General features: G+C 45.8%; 1 protein-coding gene across 1 annotated transcript in view; it reads right to left on the reverse strand.

Moving 5' to 3' along the window:
• Positions 1 to 17,556, reverse strand: part of Twsg1 (twisted gastrulation BMP signaling modulator 1) — a 35,748-nt gene extending 18,192 nt beyond the window's left edge. Inside the window, exons 1-2 of the mRNA XM_051154455.1 lie at positions 17,433 to 17,556; positions 14,987 to 15,143 (exon numbers count right to left, since the gene is read on the reverse strand). Of these exons, the coding sequence (XP_051010412.1) occupies positions 14,987 to 15,106 (120 nt within the window). The 5' untranslated portion in view covers positions 15,107 to 15,143; positions 17,433 to 17,556. The remainder of the gene's footprint in view (positions 1 to 14,986; positions 15,144 to 17,432) is intronic.
• Positions 17,557 to 17,854: the final 298 nt, after the last annotated feature.

The raw sequence follows: 17,854 nt of genomic DNA on the forward strand, positions 1-17,854 counted from the left end.
TATCCCTCCAGCTTTGACAGCTAGAATCAACAACAACAACAACAACAACAACAACAACAACAACAACAACAACACACACACACACACACACACACTTTTAGGGGGTGGGGCCAGTGGAAGAAAGCATGGTATCTCGGGTCATGCTCTGAAAGGGAGTATTGGGACTTCAAGCCTCTGATTTCTCTTTGCTTCCCAGCCACAGTGAGGTGACTGGGCCACCTCTAAACTCACGCTCACACCACAAAGTACTGTGCTACCACAGGCCCAGGCAACATGGCCCAGCAACCATGGACTGAAGCCAGCAAAGCGTGCAGTTGCCATCCAGGTGTGCTAGCTACTTTGCTCACTGCGCTGTGTGCTGGTCCGCATGAGAATGGCTCCATGGGTCCGTATGTTTAAATGCTTGGCCCCAGTTAGCGGAACTGTCTGGAAGGGTCAGGAGCTGCGGCCTTTTGGAGGAGCTGGGTCACGGAAGTGGGCTTTGAGGTTTCAGAAGCCCACACCAGAACTTCAGCACCATGCTTCCTGCCATGCCGGTACACCCTCATCCTCTGAAACTGCCAGCAAGCCCCCAGTTAAATGTTTCAAAGTTGCGCGACGATGCTATCTCCTTGCAGCAATACCACACAAACTAAACACAACACCAAATACCTGACAGGAGGCAAGTGAAGAAAGAGCTGCATTTGGTTCACAGCCCACCATGGTGGGCCGGCAGGCTGACCGCTAGCTCTGAGGCAGCGGGACATGCACCTAGGGCGCCTGCTTTCTTACAGCTCGATGGGAAAGGAGCAGAGAGGAGGGAGCAGCACTCTGGCTTTCTCCTTTTCTTCCTCCATTTTGTCTGGACCCCCAGCCTACTGATGAGCTACCAACCCCCATGGTGGGTCCCCTCCTCTTCAGCTACCCCTCTCTGGAAATGCCCTCAAAGATGTCTCCTAGTGGGTGAGTCTAACTAAGCCCAGCCAAGCTGACAGTGAGGACTAACCCCTGCTGACAGTGAGGGCTAACCCCTGCTGACAGTGAGGACTAACCCCTGCTGACAGTGAGGGCTAACCCCTGCTGACAGTGAGGACTAACCCCTGCTGACAGTGAGGGCTAACCCCTGCTGACAGTGAGGACTAACCCCTGCTGACAGTGAGGGCTAACCCCTGCTGACAGTGAGGGCTAACCCCTGCTGACAGTGAGGGCTAACCCCTGCTGACAGTGAGGACTAACCCCTGCTGACAGTGAGGGCTAACCCCTGCTGACAGTGAGGGCTAACCCCTGCTGACAGTGAGGGCTAACCCCTGCTGACAGTGAGGGCTAACCCCTGCTGACAGTGAGGGCTAACCCCTGCTGACAGTGAGGGCTAACCCCTGCTGACAGTGAGGACTAACCATTGCTGACAGTGAGTACTAACCATTGCTGTCAGTGAGGACTAACCATTGCTGACAGTGAGGACTAACCCCTGCTGACAGTGAGGACTAACCCCTGCTGACAGTGAGGACTAACCCCTGCTGACAGTGAGAGCTAACCCCTGCTGACAGTGAGGACTAACCATTGCTGACAGTGAGGACTAACCACTGCTGACAGTGAGGGCTCACCCCTGCTGACAGTGAGGACTAACCATTGCTGACAGTGAGGACTAACCATTGCTGACAGTGAGGACTAACCCCTGCTGACAGTGAGGACTAACCCCTGCTGACAGTGAGGACTAACCCCTGCTGACAGTGAGGACTAACCCCTGCTGACAGTGAGGATTAACCACTGCACTACACAACATCATCTCAGGTGTTCTGTCTCCAGGCGGAAGGCTGACAGACCACAGCAGACATACAATTGACCCAAACTTAGTTAGTATATTTATTTTATTGATCTGAATTTTATTTTTTTAAAGATTTATTTATCATAGAAACACAGTGTTCTGCCTGTACGCACACCAAAGAGAGGGCACCAGATCTCATTATAGATGGTTGTGAGCCACCATGTGGCTGCTGGGAATTGAACTCAGGACTTCTGGAAGAGCAGCCAGTGCTTTTAACCTCTGAGCCATCTCTCTAGGCCCTTGATCTGAATTTCAAATGTTAATTTTAAATTACATGTTATTTATTCAGAGTGTTCCTGTGTGTGTGTAGGTCAGGGGGACAGCCTGTAGGAGTTGGTTCTCTCCTTCCACCATGTGGTCTCAGGCATTAAGCTCAGGTCTTCAGGCTTGACAGGTTTTTTCAGAGGACCTGGATTTAATTTTCAGCACCGACATGGCAGCTCACAACCAACTATAATACCAGTTCCAGGTGTTTTTACCTCCTGGACTATCTTACTGGCTCTAAAACTTTTTATGAAAGCAGCAGAACAATGAAGAGCTGGTCAAAAGCAGCGTCCTGTGTCACAGCTTCCCACGTCAGCCAGGGCGCCGCAGCACCCACTGGAGCAGGGCTGAGCACCATGACGACCGTTTGCTTGTTGATGTTTAAGGCAAGGTTTCTTCCCAGTCAGAGCGCAAAATAAATATTTATATAGGGACCACCCTTACGCAAAGCAGCTTGTGGAGTGGCTGGGGTGACTGACTGCCAGCACTGCTTGCAGCCAGCCTGGTAATGTTTACATGGCTGTGACCTTTCAGGGAAAGGGTTTTACATTTAGTCATTTCATAACTGCAGAGGAATAAACACAAGCAAATGTTCTAGCATCCTTACAATACGTCATCCAAGGACTACAGATGTTGTTCAAACCAGACTAACAAAGGAAATTCTAAGTTCCCCAAGGAACATCTTTTTTTTTTTTTTTTTTTTTAAAGATTTATTTATTGTATCTATTGTATATGAGTGCTTTATCTACAGAAGAGGACATCAGATCACATTACAGATGGTTGTGAGCCACCGTGTGGTTGCTGGGAATTGAACTCAGGACCTCTGGAAGAGCAGGTGGTGCCCTTAACCACTGAGCCATTTCTCCAGCCCAAGGAACATCTTATTATAAACCTCTATGGCGTTACCTATTTTTTGACTGCTGGGAATTGAACCCAGAGCTTTTCACAATAAGTAAGCTCTCACGCTGTGTCACTTACCCACATCCCAGACCATATCATCATCATCATCTCCTTTTTTTTTTTTTTCATCATCTCCATTATGATTAATTTTAAATGTATGCATATTATGCCTGCATGGATGTCTGTGCACCATGTGTGTGCCTGGTGCTCACTGAGGCAAGAAAACAGTATCAGGTTCCTGGAACTGGTATTATAGTTGGTTGTGAGCTGCCATGTTGGTGCTGAAAATTAAACCCAGGCCCTCTGAAAAAGCAGTGAGTGCTTTTAGTTGCTGTGCCATCTTGCCAGCCCCATATCTCTTTCTTGGTTTTGGTCTTACTTGTTTGGTTTTTTGAGACAGGGTTTCTGTGTAGCCTTGGCTATCCTGGCCTCGAACTTACATAGTTCACAGAGCCTGTCTCTGCCCCGCAAAGTGCTGGGATTAAAGATGTGCACCACCACCACCTGGCCATATCTCTTTCTTAAAATACTTACCCTTCTACCTCATCTCCTACTGACCACTTCTGGGCATGTTACTAGGAGAGCTAGAAAGGTTTGACCAGCACCTAGGTTGGCAGCGTGCCTCGTACTCTGCAGTCCACAGAAACTGGTCTGTAATGTTAGCCTAGTGTGCTGCACAGAGAAGCAAAGCTGTGACAGTGCTTAACTTTTGCAAGGCGGTCAGCAGCTGACGGGCTGGAGGGACGGCTCAGCAGTGAAGAGGCCTAGACATCAAGCTCTTCCCAAGGACCCAGGCACCATGCCCAGCACGCACATGGCAGCTCACAGCTATCTGTAACTCCAATCCCAGGGGGTCTGACTCCCTTCTTGGGCCTCTGTGGGCACTAGAAATGCATATGAAGTACAGACATACATGCAGGCAAAACACCTATACACATGGAAGTAATTTATTTTATTTTTTATTTTTTTGTTTTTCGGGACAGGGCTTCTCTGTATAGCTCTGGCTGTCCTGGAACGCACTCTGTAGACCACACTGGCCTTAAACTCATAGAGATCCACCTGGATTAAAGGCGTGCATCACCATGCCCAGATGAAAGTCATTTCTTAAAAGATGAATGCTCAGTATACTTAAAAGCTACAAATATGCATAAATAGTTAAAAGAAATGCAAGAAAATCTAAATAAAAGATGAGTTAATAAATCAATATTGCTAAATGTCACCTTTCACAAACTGATCTACAAATCTAATATATCCCTTATGAGAATATGAGTGAGGGACAGCCCCAAAACCACAGTCTATGAAAGAAATAATTCACAAACTGAGCTTTACTGGAACGTGAAGCTTCCGTTCTGCATAAGACATCCCAGAATAAGATGACGAACCATAGTCTAAGAGAAATACATGTGAAAAACTGCCTAATAAAGAGTGCTACCCAAGACATAAAAAGAACACAAACTCATAAATAAAACACCTGGACTAAAGGCTGGGCTTGGTGGCACACGCCTTTAATCCCAGCACTCAGGAGGCAGAAGCAGGTGGATCTCTGAGTTTGCGGGCAGCCTAGCTTACAAAGCAAGTCCAGGCCAGCCAGACTACACAGAGAGAGCTTGTTTCCAAAAACCAAGAAAATAAACAACTGGATTGAATAAGGAACAAAAGTCTTTAAGAGACAATTTCTGAAGAAGGTATGCAGATGGTTAAATAAAATTGTGAAAAGACATTCCACACTGTTACTAGAAGTGTGTTTGTGTGTGTGTGTGTGTGTGCACGCGTGCGCGCTTTCAATGATGGGGAACCCAGGGCCTCATATCATGCTAGGCACGTGTGCTTTCTTCTGAGCTGTATGCCCAGCCCAGGGAGGTGCAAATGAGAGCAACCACGACACTCCACTTCAATTCTACTGAAACAGTGACTACCCAAGACACATGCTGCAGAGCAACAAGAGCTCTCACCTAACACTGCCAAGAATGTACAGCCACAGCACGGGACAGTAATCGATGACAAAGCAAGAAGAATGGGAGCTGTGATGGTCGGTTTTTGGTTGTCAACTTGACTACATCTAGAATTAACTAAAACCCACATGGCGGTTGCAGGATATTTGACCCTATTGTGAACCCCGAGATTGTGAACTGTAAAAACCTGTTGCTTGTTTGGTGTGGTTGAGCCCTAGCACACACTTTTAATCCAAGAGCTTTCTGGTTATTGTAAATAGGTGATTAAGGTGTGGCTCAGCCAGCCCTAGCACACATCTTTAATCTTTTTTTTTTTTTTTTGGAGACAGGGTTTCTCTGTGTAGTCTTGGCTGTCCACAGCATTTACTTAAATTAACCCCAGGTCAAGAGGCGGAGCAAGAAACCAGCTGACAGGGATTAAGAGTAGGAGGGACTTTGAGTTGAGGGGTATTTAAGACAACGTGGCTAAGAGGAAGAGCTAGCCAGGTCTTTTGGCTTTTAGTTTTTTGGTTTTCCTCCTGGGCTTTCAGGAGCTAGTGAGCTTTGTGGGCTTCTTCCTCTGAGACGTGTTCTGAGTAGGAAGGTCAGCTGGGTACGACCTCTGCCTCTCTGAGCTAGCAGGTTTTCCTCATCACAGCTTCTAGCTCCTGAGTCGTCTTTGGTAAAATCAAATGGTTAGGATTTTCATTTTTTATAATAAGTGGCTGGGTATACCTTTGAGGGATTTTTCTTTTTTCTCTTTTTTTAAAAACATTTTTATTTATTTATTTTACTACTTGTTGTTTTTCAAGACAGGGTTTTTCTGTGTAGCCTTAGCTCTCTTAGACTCACTTTGCAGAGGAGGCTGGTCTAGAACTCACAGAGATCCGCCTGCCTCTGCCTCCCTGAGTGCTGGGATTAGAGGCTGAGGATTTTTCTTAACTAAATCATTTTGAGTGGGAAGACCCAATTTTTAAAAATTTTGTTTTTGTTTTGTTTTGTTTGGTTTTTTTGAGACAGGGTTTCTCTGTGTAACCCTGGCTGTCCTGGACTCACTTTGTAGACCAGGCTGGTCTAGAACTCACAGTGATCCGCCTGCCTCTGCCTCCGAGTGCTGGGATCGAGTGCTGGGATTAAAGCCGTGCGCCACCACACCCAGTTTGCAAAAATCTTAAAAAGAACAAGGTCACACTATACTACAAACCTACAGCAATCAAGGCTATGTACATGCTCAAAATTGACTCTCCTTGAAAAAATTCACAAGGTATACAACTATCTAGACTCAACTGTTTGCATTTCAAAATGTCAGGGTAGGGCTGGAGAGATGGCTCAGCCTTAAAAGGCTAGGCTCACAGCCAATCAAAGTGTCAGGGCGAGGATGCTGTGGTGGGCTGAACAAAAATGGGGCCCATAGGCTCATGTGCTTCAATACTTGCTTCCTAGTTGGTGTATCTGCTTGGGGAGGATTAGGAGGTGTGGCCTTGTGGGTGGAGGCGTGTCACTAGGGGTGGGCTTGGAGGCTTCAAAGCCTACACGAGGTCTCTCTCTGCCTCCTACTTGCTGATCAGATGTGAGCTCTCAGCCACTGCTCCAGCACCATGCCTGCCTCTCTGCTGCCATGCTCCCTGCCATGGCGGCCAGGGACTCACCCTCCGAAACTGTGAGCAAGCCCTCACTAAATGCTTTCTTTTCTAAGTTGCCTTGGACATGGTGTCAATTCATAGCAACAGAACACTGACTAAGATATTGTACTAAAAGTTTCAAAAATAAATAACTAAACAATTGCTCATAGGGAATAAGGAATAAACCAGCACCAGACTTCTTTCTAGCAACATGGGATTCCAGCAGATACTCATGAAACGGCTTTAAAACATAAAATATGATACTGAGAAATCCATCATCCAGGCATATAATTAGAAAATGTCGATTTTCAGGAATATAGGACCCAGGAGGTTACTTCCCACACAGCCTATTGGAAGGCTTAAAGGCACATTACAACAAATGAAGGAACACATTTTAAATGACAAAACATGGGATCCAAGAAATAGTGACTAGCTCAGGAATGCAATAATGTAAGGTTCCAGTGCCACAGCCTGCTTTTCAGCTCTGGGGTATCAAAACCAAATGCTCCATTTGGGAGACAAAATGGAATTGAAAACAGACTAATGAGGTAAGCTATGGAAACCAGCCACTCAAGAAGGAAAATGGGCCCACGTGGCTACAGTCAGTACTAACATAACCATAATGCTACACGCCGATGGAAGCAGAGGTGCCTTTAGGGACGGTCAGCTCTAGAGTACACTTGTAAATAAACAAACACAGGCTGGTGCTAACTGACCCAACTCGTAAGTACCAGGCACTGCTTAAAATACTTCACCTTTGACGTCAACCACTCAGGTAGGTACATAGGAAACTAAGGCACCAAGAGAGTAACTCACCCAGCAAATGGCTGAAGGGGGTTTAAATGTGGGCAGTCTGGATCCAGAGTTCATATTCTTTCTTTCTTTCTTTTTTGGTTTTCCCAGACAAGGTTTCTCTGTGCAGCCTTGGCTTTGTAGTCCAGGCTGGCCTTGAACTCACAGAGATCAGAGATCCACCTGCCTCTGCCTCCCGAGTGCTGGGACTAAAGGCTGCACCAGCACTCCCGGCATTCATATTCTTTTTATTTACTGTGTGCGTAATAGCTGTTTTCTTTCTTTAGAGATGTATAGAACTAGGAGAGGTTGAGATCTCTTCAGCAGCGGTTCACTGTGCAGCTGAGCTCCCATCCACAGGCTCCCTGACAAGGTGCAATACAGCTTTTCTGGCTCCTGTACATGGACATGTACCTTGGAGGGCAGAGGCATCCTGACAGAAAGATGCTAGCTAGCTCCAAGCCTCCTTGCTAGCGAGAACAAGGCTGTGAAGTCAGGAGGAAGGAGGGACAGAGAGATGGGGAGAAAGGGAGAGAAGGGAAGACTGGCACAGAAGTAGGCCACTGCCCAGGGTCTCAGCCTTCCCAACGCTGCAACCCTTTAATGTGTTCCTTATGGTGTGGTGGCCCCAACATAAAATGATCTTCATCGCTGATTCATAACTGTAGTTTTGCTGTTATGAGTAGTAATATAAATATCTGATATACAGGCTATCTGATATGCGACCCATGTGACAGGGCCACTGGACCCCCACAGGTTGGGGGGGGATAGGTCTCTAAACAGTAACCACTAGCTACACGAAGCTATTTAAAATGCAGTCAGGATTGAATACAATTTGAAAACCAACCTTTCACTCACACATTGCAAGGGCTCAGTCATGTGTAGTCCTACCCCGCCATAATGCACCCACCCTGGGAGATGGACAGAGGCCAGCTGCCAGGAATTTAGCACTAACATGACCAGGTCACACCCAGTTTGAGCTAAAGGAGACTCTAACTCAAAAGAAAAACAAAGGAACAAACAAAGGCTCAAGAGCTTCATTTGGCTAATTCCTACTGAATCCAGCCAGAAAAACAGAGATTTGGGAGGTAGAGGCAGATAGATCTCTGTGAGTCAGAGGGCAGCCTGGTCTATAAAATGAGTTCCAGGACAGCCAGAGCTACATAGTGAGACCCTACCCTGTCTCCAAACAAACAAACAAAACACACACACACACACACACACACACACACACACACACACACACACACACACCAACCAAGCAAGCAATCGTTATCACAGGAAATTCAAGTATCCAGCACTACTTTCTAAAAGTTCTAGCCTTCAGGTGTCCCAGCCGGGTGGAGCAGAGATCAGCTATTCCCCTGCACCCAGCGTAGAACACAGGTTCAGAAGTACAGAGCGTTCTGAGCACTGGCAGGATGGGGGTGTTGAGGAAGGCAGCAGTCACTGGCCAGCCACAGTGAGAGGGCTCAGCTATGAGCAGCAGCACTTCATCTCAGCGGCCAACAGAGCATCCCAGATCGCCACTGTCCACACCAGTAACACAGCCAGTGTGTGCATGAACAAATGAGTGAATGAATGGGTCCAAACCTTTATTAGGTGACTTCCCTTTGCTTTTCTGTTTATAGTTACACAGTCTTCTTTACTATTTGACTATTTAGTAAATAGTGTTTTGGGGGTAGGGGTGGGTGTAAAAACAGTGATACTTCCAAGGCTACAAAAATATAATGGCCAAAGGGGCCACTGTGGAGGAGAACACAGATGTGAAAAAGCCGACAATGGCCAGAGCGACCAACATGTCAGGCTTTATTTTATTTCTGGCTGTGTGAGGTACCGTTTCACTCTGTAGCCCAGGCTGGACTCGAACTCAAAGCAATCCTTCTGCTTCAGACTTTAGCCATTACACTGGTCTAGTTTTTAAAACTAAAAAAAAAAAAAAAAAAAATTTTAAACAAGCAGTCTTTGAGGGTAATAACAGCTTTCTCTTCTTACAAACACAAGGGTATCCAAGTTCAAAAAAGAAATATTACTATAGCTTAAGTCACATATTAGCCCTCACACGCTGAGAGTGGGGGACTGCAATACTCCACTCTTACGAACAGGCAGGTCACCCAGACAAAAACTAAACAGAGAAATGCTGGAGCATACATCATAAACCAAGAGGGCATCACCCAAACACAAAGAATACACATTCTTCTCTGCACCTCAGGGAACCTTCTCCAAGACTGACTACATACTCTTACACAAAGCAAGTCTCAACAAATACAAGAAAACTGAATTAACACCTTGCACCCTATCTGACCACCATGGATTAAAACCAGTTGTCAACAACAACAGAAACAGCAGGAAGCTTTCAAACTCATGGAAACTGAACATCTCACTACTGCATGAAAAATAGGCCAAGACAGAAATTAGGAGAGAAATGAAAGACTTTCTAGAATTGAATGAAAATAAATTCACAACACACCCAAACTTGTGGAGCACATGAAGGTGGTTCTAAGAGGCAGGTTCACAGCACTAAACAACTACTTAACAACTGAAACAGCTGAAAGCTATAGAACAAAAAGAAGACATCATGCCCAAAAGGAGTAGATGGCAAGAAATAATCACTCTCAGGGCTAAAATCAATACTATAAAAACAAAAACACAGCCAATCGTGGTGGTGCACACCTTTAATCCCAGCACTTGGAGCCCTGTGAGTTCAAGGCCAGCCTGGTCTACAAAGTAAGTCTAGGACAGCCAAGGCTACACAGAGAAACCCTGTCTCAAAAACCAAAAAAACCAAACCAAAACAAAAAGACAAAAAACAAAAACAAAAACAAAAAACAAACAAAAAAAATATCAATGCCACAAAGAGGTTTTTTGTTTTTGTTTTTTAAAGAAAATCAGTGAGATTGACCAACCTTTATTCAAATTAACTACAAGGAAAAAAGAGCCATTCAAACAGACAGAACTAGGAATGAAAGGGGGACATAACAAGACACTCCAGAGACTCCTAAGGATGTACTTTAAAAGCCTGTACTCCACCAAATTGGAAAATCTAAAAGAAATGGGCGATTTTCTCAATAGGTACCACTCATCAACAATAAATCAAGATCAGATTAACAACCTAAATAGAAGCAGTCAATCAGTCTCTCAACAAAACTAAAGCCGAGGGCATAATGGCTGTAACACAGAATTCTACCACACTTTCAAAGAACCATCAATGCCAACACTCCACAAATTAAAACAGAAGGAACAGTGTCAAGTCAGTCTCATGAGGCCACAGTTACCCTGACACCCAAGCCACACAAAGACCCAACTGAGAATTATAAACCAAGTTCCCTTATGAACATAGATTTGTTTCTCAATAAATACTTGCAAAATAAATCCAAGAAGATCATTCACCATGATCAAGTAGGCTTCATCCCAGAGATGCAGGGATGGTTCAACATATGAAAATCTGTCAGTGTAATCCACCATATGGACAAATTGAAAAACAAAAACCACATGATCATCTCATTAGATGCAGAAAAAGCCTTTGGCAAAATGCACTACTCCTTCATGATGAAAGTCCAGGAGAGGTCAGGGATACAAGGACATACATTATAAAGGCAATTTATGGCACACCCACAGTCAACATCAACTTATATGGAGAAAAGTTCAAAGAAATTCCACTAAAATCAGGAACAAGACAAGGCTGTCCACTCTCCCCAGAACTATTCAGTATAATACGTGAAGTCTTAGCCAGATGGGTAAAACAAATGAAGAAGACCAAGAGAATACAAATAACAAGTCAAAGTATATTTATTTGCAGATGATATGACAGTATACATAAGAGACCCTAAAATCCCACCAAGAAACTCCTGCAGCTGATAAACACTCGCAGAAGTCAGTAGCAGCACTCCTATATACAAATGACAAATGGACTGAGAAAGAAATCAGGGAACAACGTATTTCACAATAGCCTCAAACAATATAAAATATTTGGGGTAACTCTAATTAATCAAGTGAAAGACTTACGTGTATGATAAAAACTTTAAGACTTGAAGAAAAGAGCCAGGCACGGTGGTGCACACCTATAATCGCAGCACTGGGGGAGGCAGAGGCAGGTGGATCTCTGTGAGTTCGAGGCCAGCCTGGTCTACAAGGTGAGTTCAGGACAGCCAAGGCTACACAGAGAGACCCTGTCTCAAAAAAAAAAACAAACAACAAGACTTGAGGAAAGATAATGAAGCTATCAGAAAGATCTCTCATGCTCATGAATCTGTAGAATTAACAGTTAAAAATGGCCATCCTAGCAGAAGCTATCCAGATTCAAGGCAAACCTCATCAAAATTCCAGCACAATTCTCAGATCTTGAAAGGACACCTTTTAGCTTCATATGGACACAAAAAAACCAAGGATAGCTAAAACAACCCTGAATAATAAATGAACTGCTGGACATATCTCTATCCCTGATTTAATGTTGTGCTCCAGAGAGAGTAATAAAAAACAGCATGGTTTAAACCAAAAAAAACAAAACAAAACAAAACCCCCAAAAAACCCCAGCATGGTATTAGCATAAAAAACAGACACATTGATCAATGGAATTGAAATGAAGACCCAAGCATAAGCCCACACGTGAATGCATGCCTGATTTTTAATAAAGGAGCCAGAAATACACACTGGAATAAAGTCAAAATTTTCATCAAATGATGCTGACAAGCCACATAGCTGCATGCAGACACCGGATATATCCATATCCATACTTAACTCTCTGCACAAAGCCCAACCCCAAATGACCACAGACCTCAGCATAAGACCAGATGCACTGAATCTGACAGAAAAAAGTGGGAAACAGCCTTGAACTCAGTGGCACAGAAAAAGACTTACTGAACAGAATACCGTTAGCAAGGGCACTAAGATCAACAATTACTAAACATGACCATGTGAAACTGAAAAGCTTTGGCATGGCTGAGGACACCATCACTTAGACAACGTGGCCCCTACAGAATGGGAAAAGATTTTTACCAACTACACACCTGATAGAGGGCTAATATCCAAAATACATAAAGGACTCAAGAAACTAGATATCAAGAAAACAATGCAATTAAGAAATGGGGTAGAGATCTAAACAAAATTCTCGCTAGGAAACACTTAAAGAAATGTTCAACATCATGGAGCTGCATCAGGGAACTGTAAATCAAACCTACTGTAAGACTTCCTCTTACACTGTCAAAGGGGCTACGCTCAGTAAAACAGTGACAGCTATGCTGGAAGAATGTGGAAAAAGCATAACACCCTCCATTGCTGGTGGGAGTGCAAACTATATAGCGACAGAAATCAGTGTGGCAGTTCCTCAGGAGGGTGGGCATCAATCTGCCTCAATCTGGCGCACGCCTTTAATCCCAGCACTCGGGAGGCAGCGGCAGGAGGATCGCTGTGAGTTCGAGGCCAGCCTGGTCTACAAAGTGAGTCTTGGACATCCAAGGCTACACAGAGAAACTCTGTCTCAAAAAAAAAAAAAACAAAAAAATAAATCCAGCTATCCTACTCTTGGGCATATACCCAGGGGCAGTTCATCCTCTACAAGGACACCTGCTCAACCATACTTATTGCTGTTCTATTCATAATGGAAACAATGCAGATGTCCCTCAATAGATGAACAGATAAAGAAAATGTGATACAAAAAAAAAAAAAAAAAAAAAAAAGAAAATGTGATACATTTCTACAATGGAGTATTACTCCGCTGGTAAATGGATGAAACTAGAAAAAATATCATCCTGAGCATAGTAACCCAGGGCCTTGCTCAGCCATCAACAGAGAAGTTTTCTCCTGCAGTCAAGGAAAACCAACACAGAGAACCACAGCTACGAGAGAGAGACACCTTAGAACTCCAAGCCCTGTCTGAGATGTGTTCATCCAACCCCTCCAGGTGTGGCGGAGGTGGCGGCAGCACACACTGGTAATCTCAGCACTCAGGAGGCAGAGGCAGGCGGATCAATGAGAGTTCGAGGGCAGCCTGGTCTACAAAGCGAGTCTAGGACAGGCAAGGCTACTCAGAGAAACCCTGTCTCAACACCCTCTCCAAAAAAACTCCAAAAATCCCACCCTCAGGGCTCAGGGAACTGAACCCTGAGAAAGAGGAAGAAAGTATGAAAGAGCCAGAGAGGATGGAGGACACTAAGAAAACAAGGCCCTCTAAATCAGCACACACACACACACACACACACTGGAAAGAAGGCATGAAGCTGAATCAGTCAATAACAAATTTCTCTAGCTAAATGTCTGATTTGAAAGACAAGTAAAGGCACGAGATTAACGTAGCCAGATTACTAATGAAGAGCAGGAAACATCAGGCACAGGCACAAACAACCTTTGATCTACAAAGATAGTTATAATTGCACGCTCAAGTGAGAATTACAGCCAAAGTTAGCTAATTTACACTCCATATGGAAACCCAGCACAGGCTGCGTCATCCTAAATGTGCAGTATAAAAGGTTCAAAACTGTAAAACTTCCTCAACACTGGCATGACATCACAAGCGGAAAATTCCACCTCTGACAGACGAGGAGGAGCTGCAGTAAAAACAGCCACGCTAAAAATACTGCATAAGATCACTCTCAGGCAAAGCAAGGCAGACATGAAACATAAGTATGTTTCGTCTTTAAATTCCAAGGTAATTTCACATAGATACATATATGAAATACATTTGCATATATTTCATGCAGTTCTAAAATTTTTTGTTTGTTTGCTTTGTTTTTCGAGACAGCGTTTCTCTGTGTAGCCCTGGCTGTCCTGGAACTCTCTTAATAGACCAGGCCGACCTCAAACTCACAGAGAACCTCCTGCCTCTGCTGGGATTACAGGCGTGCACCACCACATCTGGCCTTCTAAAAAATTTTAAATGTAAAACACCTTTGCCCATAAACATCTCACACATTTCAACCTGCATGCATAGTAACTAAATGTCTTAAGCCAATAGCTAGCATGGAGGCCTCCAAGGACAGAGTGCTGATGGGATGAGAGGAAAGAGGAGCTGGGACCACAGCATGGAGAGCAGTAACCAGTGTGCTGATGAAAAGCCATGGGCTTAGGACTCAGGAACAGACCAGATCCACGGCTCCTTCCTAGCTACAGGAACCTCACCAAATGACCTACTGTCACCTTTTGCCTCAGGAGTGAGAGCAAACTCCGCTGGTCGCCTCGCTTCCATTGGATAATTTCCAAATGCCTGGAGGGAGTCTATAATCCCAGCCAACAACCTGCCTGCAACCCGAGCAACCCAGAACCAGACCCTCCCAGCCACACTGCTTTCCCAGACTGCCCCTCAGCACTGCATGAGATAATGTGTTTTGCCTGCAGTTGCTGGGTTTTGATATAGTCTGTTACACAGCAGGCAAAAAACAATACATTATATATAACAATTTGCCTATTAATTGGCAGGCTAAACGTTTGCTAAATATAGTTATTAAGCCTCTGCCATGTAAGTTAGATTATAGACACTAGCGCACTCATCGCCCATAACAGCTGCTTATACAGCGCAACAGCACCCTCCAGGCTGACCTTCCGGAACCCGAGCTCGGTTGGATGGATCCCAGCCACAGAGATACATCCCAGACTTCAGTTCCTCAGGCCCAACGCTCTATCTCCACAGTATCTGCCCGTCCACTGCGTGTTCCAGCACTAACAAGGACCTTTAAACCCACCTGAATGAGGCACTTGCTCACGTCGCTGGCACATAGTGCTTTGTTACAGCTCTGTGACCCAGGGACACACATCAGGACCAGCAGGGAGCCTAGAGCTAGCACCACACAGTGGGACTTCATGATTCTTCAAACAAGTCACTCAGTAGCTCCCAGGAAGCTAAACACAAAGACCAAACAAACAAGAACTGTAATTCAAAGGCAAGTGGTAGGTTACAAATTAAAACAAAAACAAACACAGGAAACACCAAACATTTAGTTGCTTGTGTCCAAAAACCTTGAGGGATCATCTGAAGAACATCCTCTACCATTACTGACACATTCAAAAATTCAGGCCTGGGCGGCCATCTTTAACAATGAGCCTAGAATACTACTCAGATGGGATGAGGGAAATCATGCAGTGAACATGGCTAAAGCCGTAGCAATCTGAAGGCATTACCAACTGTACTGCTACTATTCCAAATTTCAACTTCATTTCTTCTTTAAGTTCAATTTTAGTATTTAACTTGAGACTCATTTAAGAACTAATAATACTGGCCAGGCAGTGGTGGCGCACACCTGTAATCCCAGCACCAGGGAGCAGAGGCAGGTGGATCACTGTGAGTTCGAGGCCAGCCTGGTCTACAAAGCGAGTCCAGGACAGCCAAGGCTAACACAGAGAAACCCTGTCTCAAAAAACAAACAAACAAACAAACAAAAAATAACCCATCTTTAAAAACACTAACACTGTATTATTTTAGAGCACCTTTAAGTTTCCAGTGTCTGTGCACACATGTGCTGCCGGAGATGGCACCCAGGGCCTTGCCTGTGTGAGGCAAGGTTTCCAGCTTCAATTTCTAAAATCTTAGTGTCAGAGTAAAACTGTAAATAAGAATTACTGTAATTATTATCTCACTTTGTTAGTAAAGTACTTCAGAGAGAGGTGCCGGGTCATTCTCCCTCCACAATCATTCAAATAAATGCACCAATAACAAAGGCCAGTAAAGTATGAATTGCATTAAGAATTGTGGGTAAGCCCGGTGTGGTGGCACACGCCTTTAATCCCAGCACTCGGGAGGCAGAGGCAGGCGGATCGCTGTGCGTTCGAGGCCAGCCCTGGTTTACAAAGTGAGTCCAGGATGGCCAAGGCTACACAGAGAAACCCTGTCTTGAAAAACCAAAAAAAAAAAAAAAAAAGAATTGTGGGTAAACCAGGTGTTGTGGTGCTCGCCCTCGCCTTTAATCCCAGCACTCAGGAAGGCAGAGGCAGGCTGTGGATTTGAGGCCAGCTTGGTCTACAAAGTGAGATCGGGACAGCCAAGGCTACACAGAGAAACCATGTCTCTAAAAACAAACAAACAAACAAAAAAAAAAAAAAAAAAAAAAAAGAAAGAAAAGAAAAAGGAAACATACATTCTATCCCTCAAACTCTAACAGGAAAAGAAACACCTCCCTCCAAAGTTGTCCTTTGACATACACACCATGGCACAGGTGTGTGAGCACACACACCCCAAAATAAAATTAAAATTAAAAGATATAATTTCTTAAGGCTAAAACACAGATTCCCAATAAAATCAATGAAAATAAATACTAGCTAGCCCTGGGGAGACATGCCAGTGATCCCAGCATTTGGCAAACGAGGCAGGCAGATAATGAATTGCAGGCCAGCTTTACTTCCAAAGTACATAAATTAAAAACTAAAAACAAGGGGCTGGAGAGAAGGCTTGATGTTTTAACAGCACCTGCTGCTCCTGTGGAGGACCTGACTTCATCAAGTTCCCAGCACCCACACTGGTAGGGGACAACTGCCTGTAACTCCGGCTCCGGGGTTCCAATGCCCTCTTCTGGCCCCCAGCTGCACCAGGACGTGTGTGCGCGCGCGCGCACGCACACACACACACACACACACGCACACACGCACACACACACTTTAAGAATAAATCCCTTCAGAACAATAAAATGCAATTCTGATGTAGGGAGGGTTAAAAGTGGACTCCGCTGGTTACAAAATTATGAGAAGGCTCTTTGTATGGGGTATGACTCAGTTTTGAAACAAAGTCCTGGCGCTCCTGACCCCGGGCACAGCACATTCCGCGGGAGACCGTTAGTAATCCGATTTTCTCGCCCGCTCCCCGCCACGGACACAGCCGTCCGTGTCTGGGGGAGTCTCGCCCACAGCTGGTGCGCCCCTCAGCCACTCGCCGCTGGGGCCCACAGACAGCCCCACCCCCACCCCGGTCCAGCTGCCCGCGGCGTCCTCCCGGGAGCCAGGTGATGCCGGGGCTCCTCGGAGGGAGGCGCCCGGACTCGGCGCCTCACACCCGGGGTCCGGGAGGCGGCAGTGGCGGGCACGGCGGCCCTTTGTCCTCGCCGCTCGGGCTTCCTGGAGCCCGCTCCCCGCCGATCGCCGCGGCCTGGCCTGGAAGCCTCCCGCTCGCCCGCCCGCCCGCCCGCCTTCCCGCCCGCTCACCGTGGCGGCGGCCTCCTCCCGGGCCGAGCCTCCGAGCAGCTCCCGCGAGCCCCGGCGCCGCCAACACACAGGCCCACGCCGTCCCCGGCCGCTCCCCCTCCCTCGCCGGCCCGCAGGCCACGCCTCCTGGGGGTGGGCACGCCCTCTAACCACGCCCCCAGGTGTGTACGCCCGGGCCTGGCCCCGCCCCCGAGCCGTCCGGTCTGCTGCCACCTGTTGGGCGACTTGCCTCTGGCGCCCGCAGATGCGCCTGCGCTTTAGTTCCTTAGAGAGCTATTTTGTCGCCTTTAGTGGATGAAAGAAGGAGGCACAGGGTGGATGAGAAAAACAGGGCTGATGCTAGACATAAGAGACAGGGTGCATTTTATTTTATTTATTTGTTTATTTTTCAAGACAGGGTTTCTCTATGTAGTCTTGTCTGT

This window comes from Acomys russatus, chromosome 12 (assembly GCF_903995435.1).
Source record: "Acomys russatus chromosome 12, mAcoRus1.1, whole genome shotgun sequence".
NCBI classification, from domain to species: domain Eukaryota; kingdom Metazoa; phylum Chordata; class Mammalia; order Rodentia; family Muridae; genus Acomys; species Acomys russatus.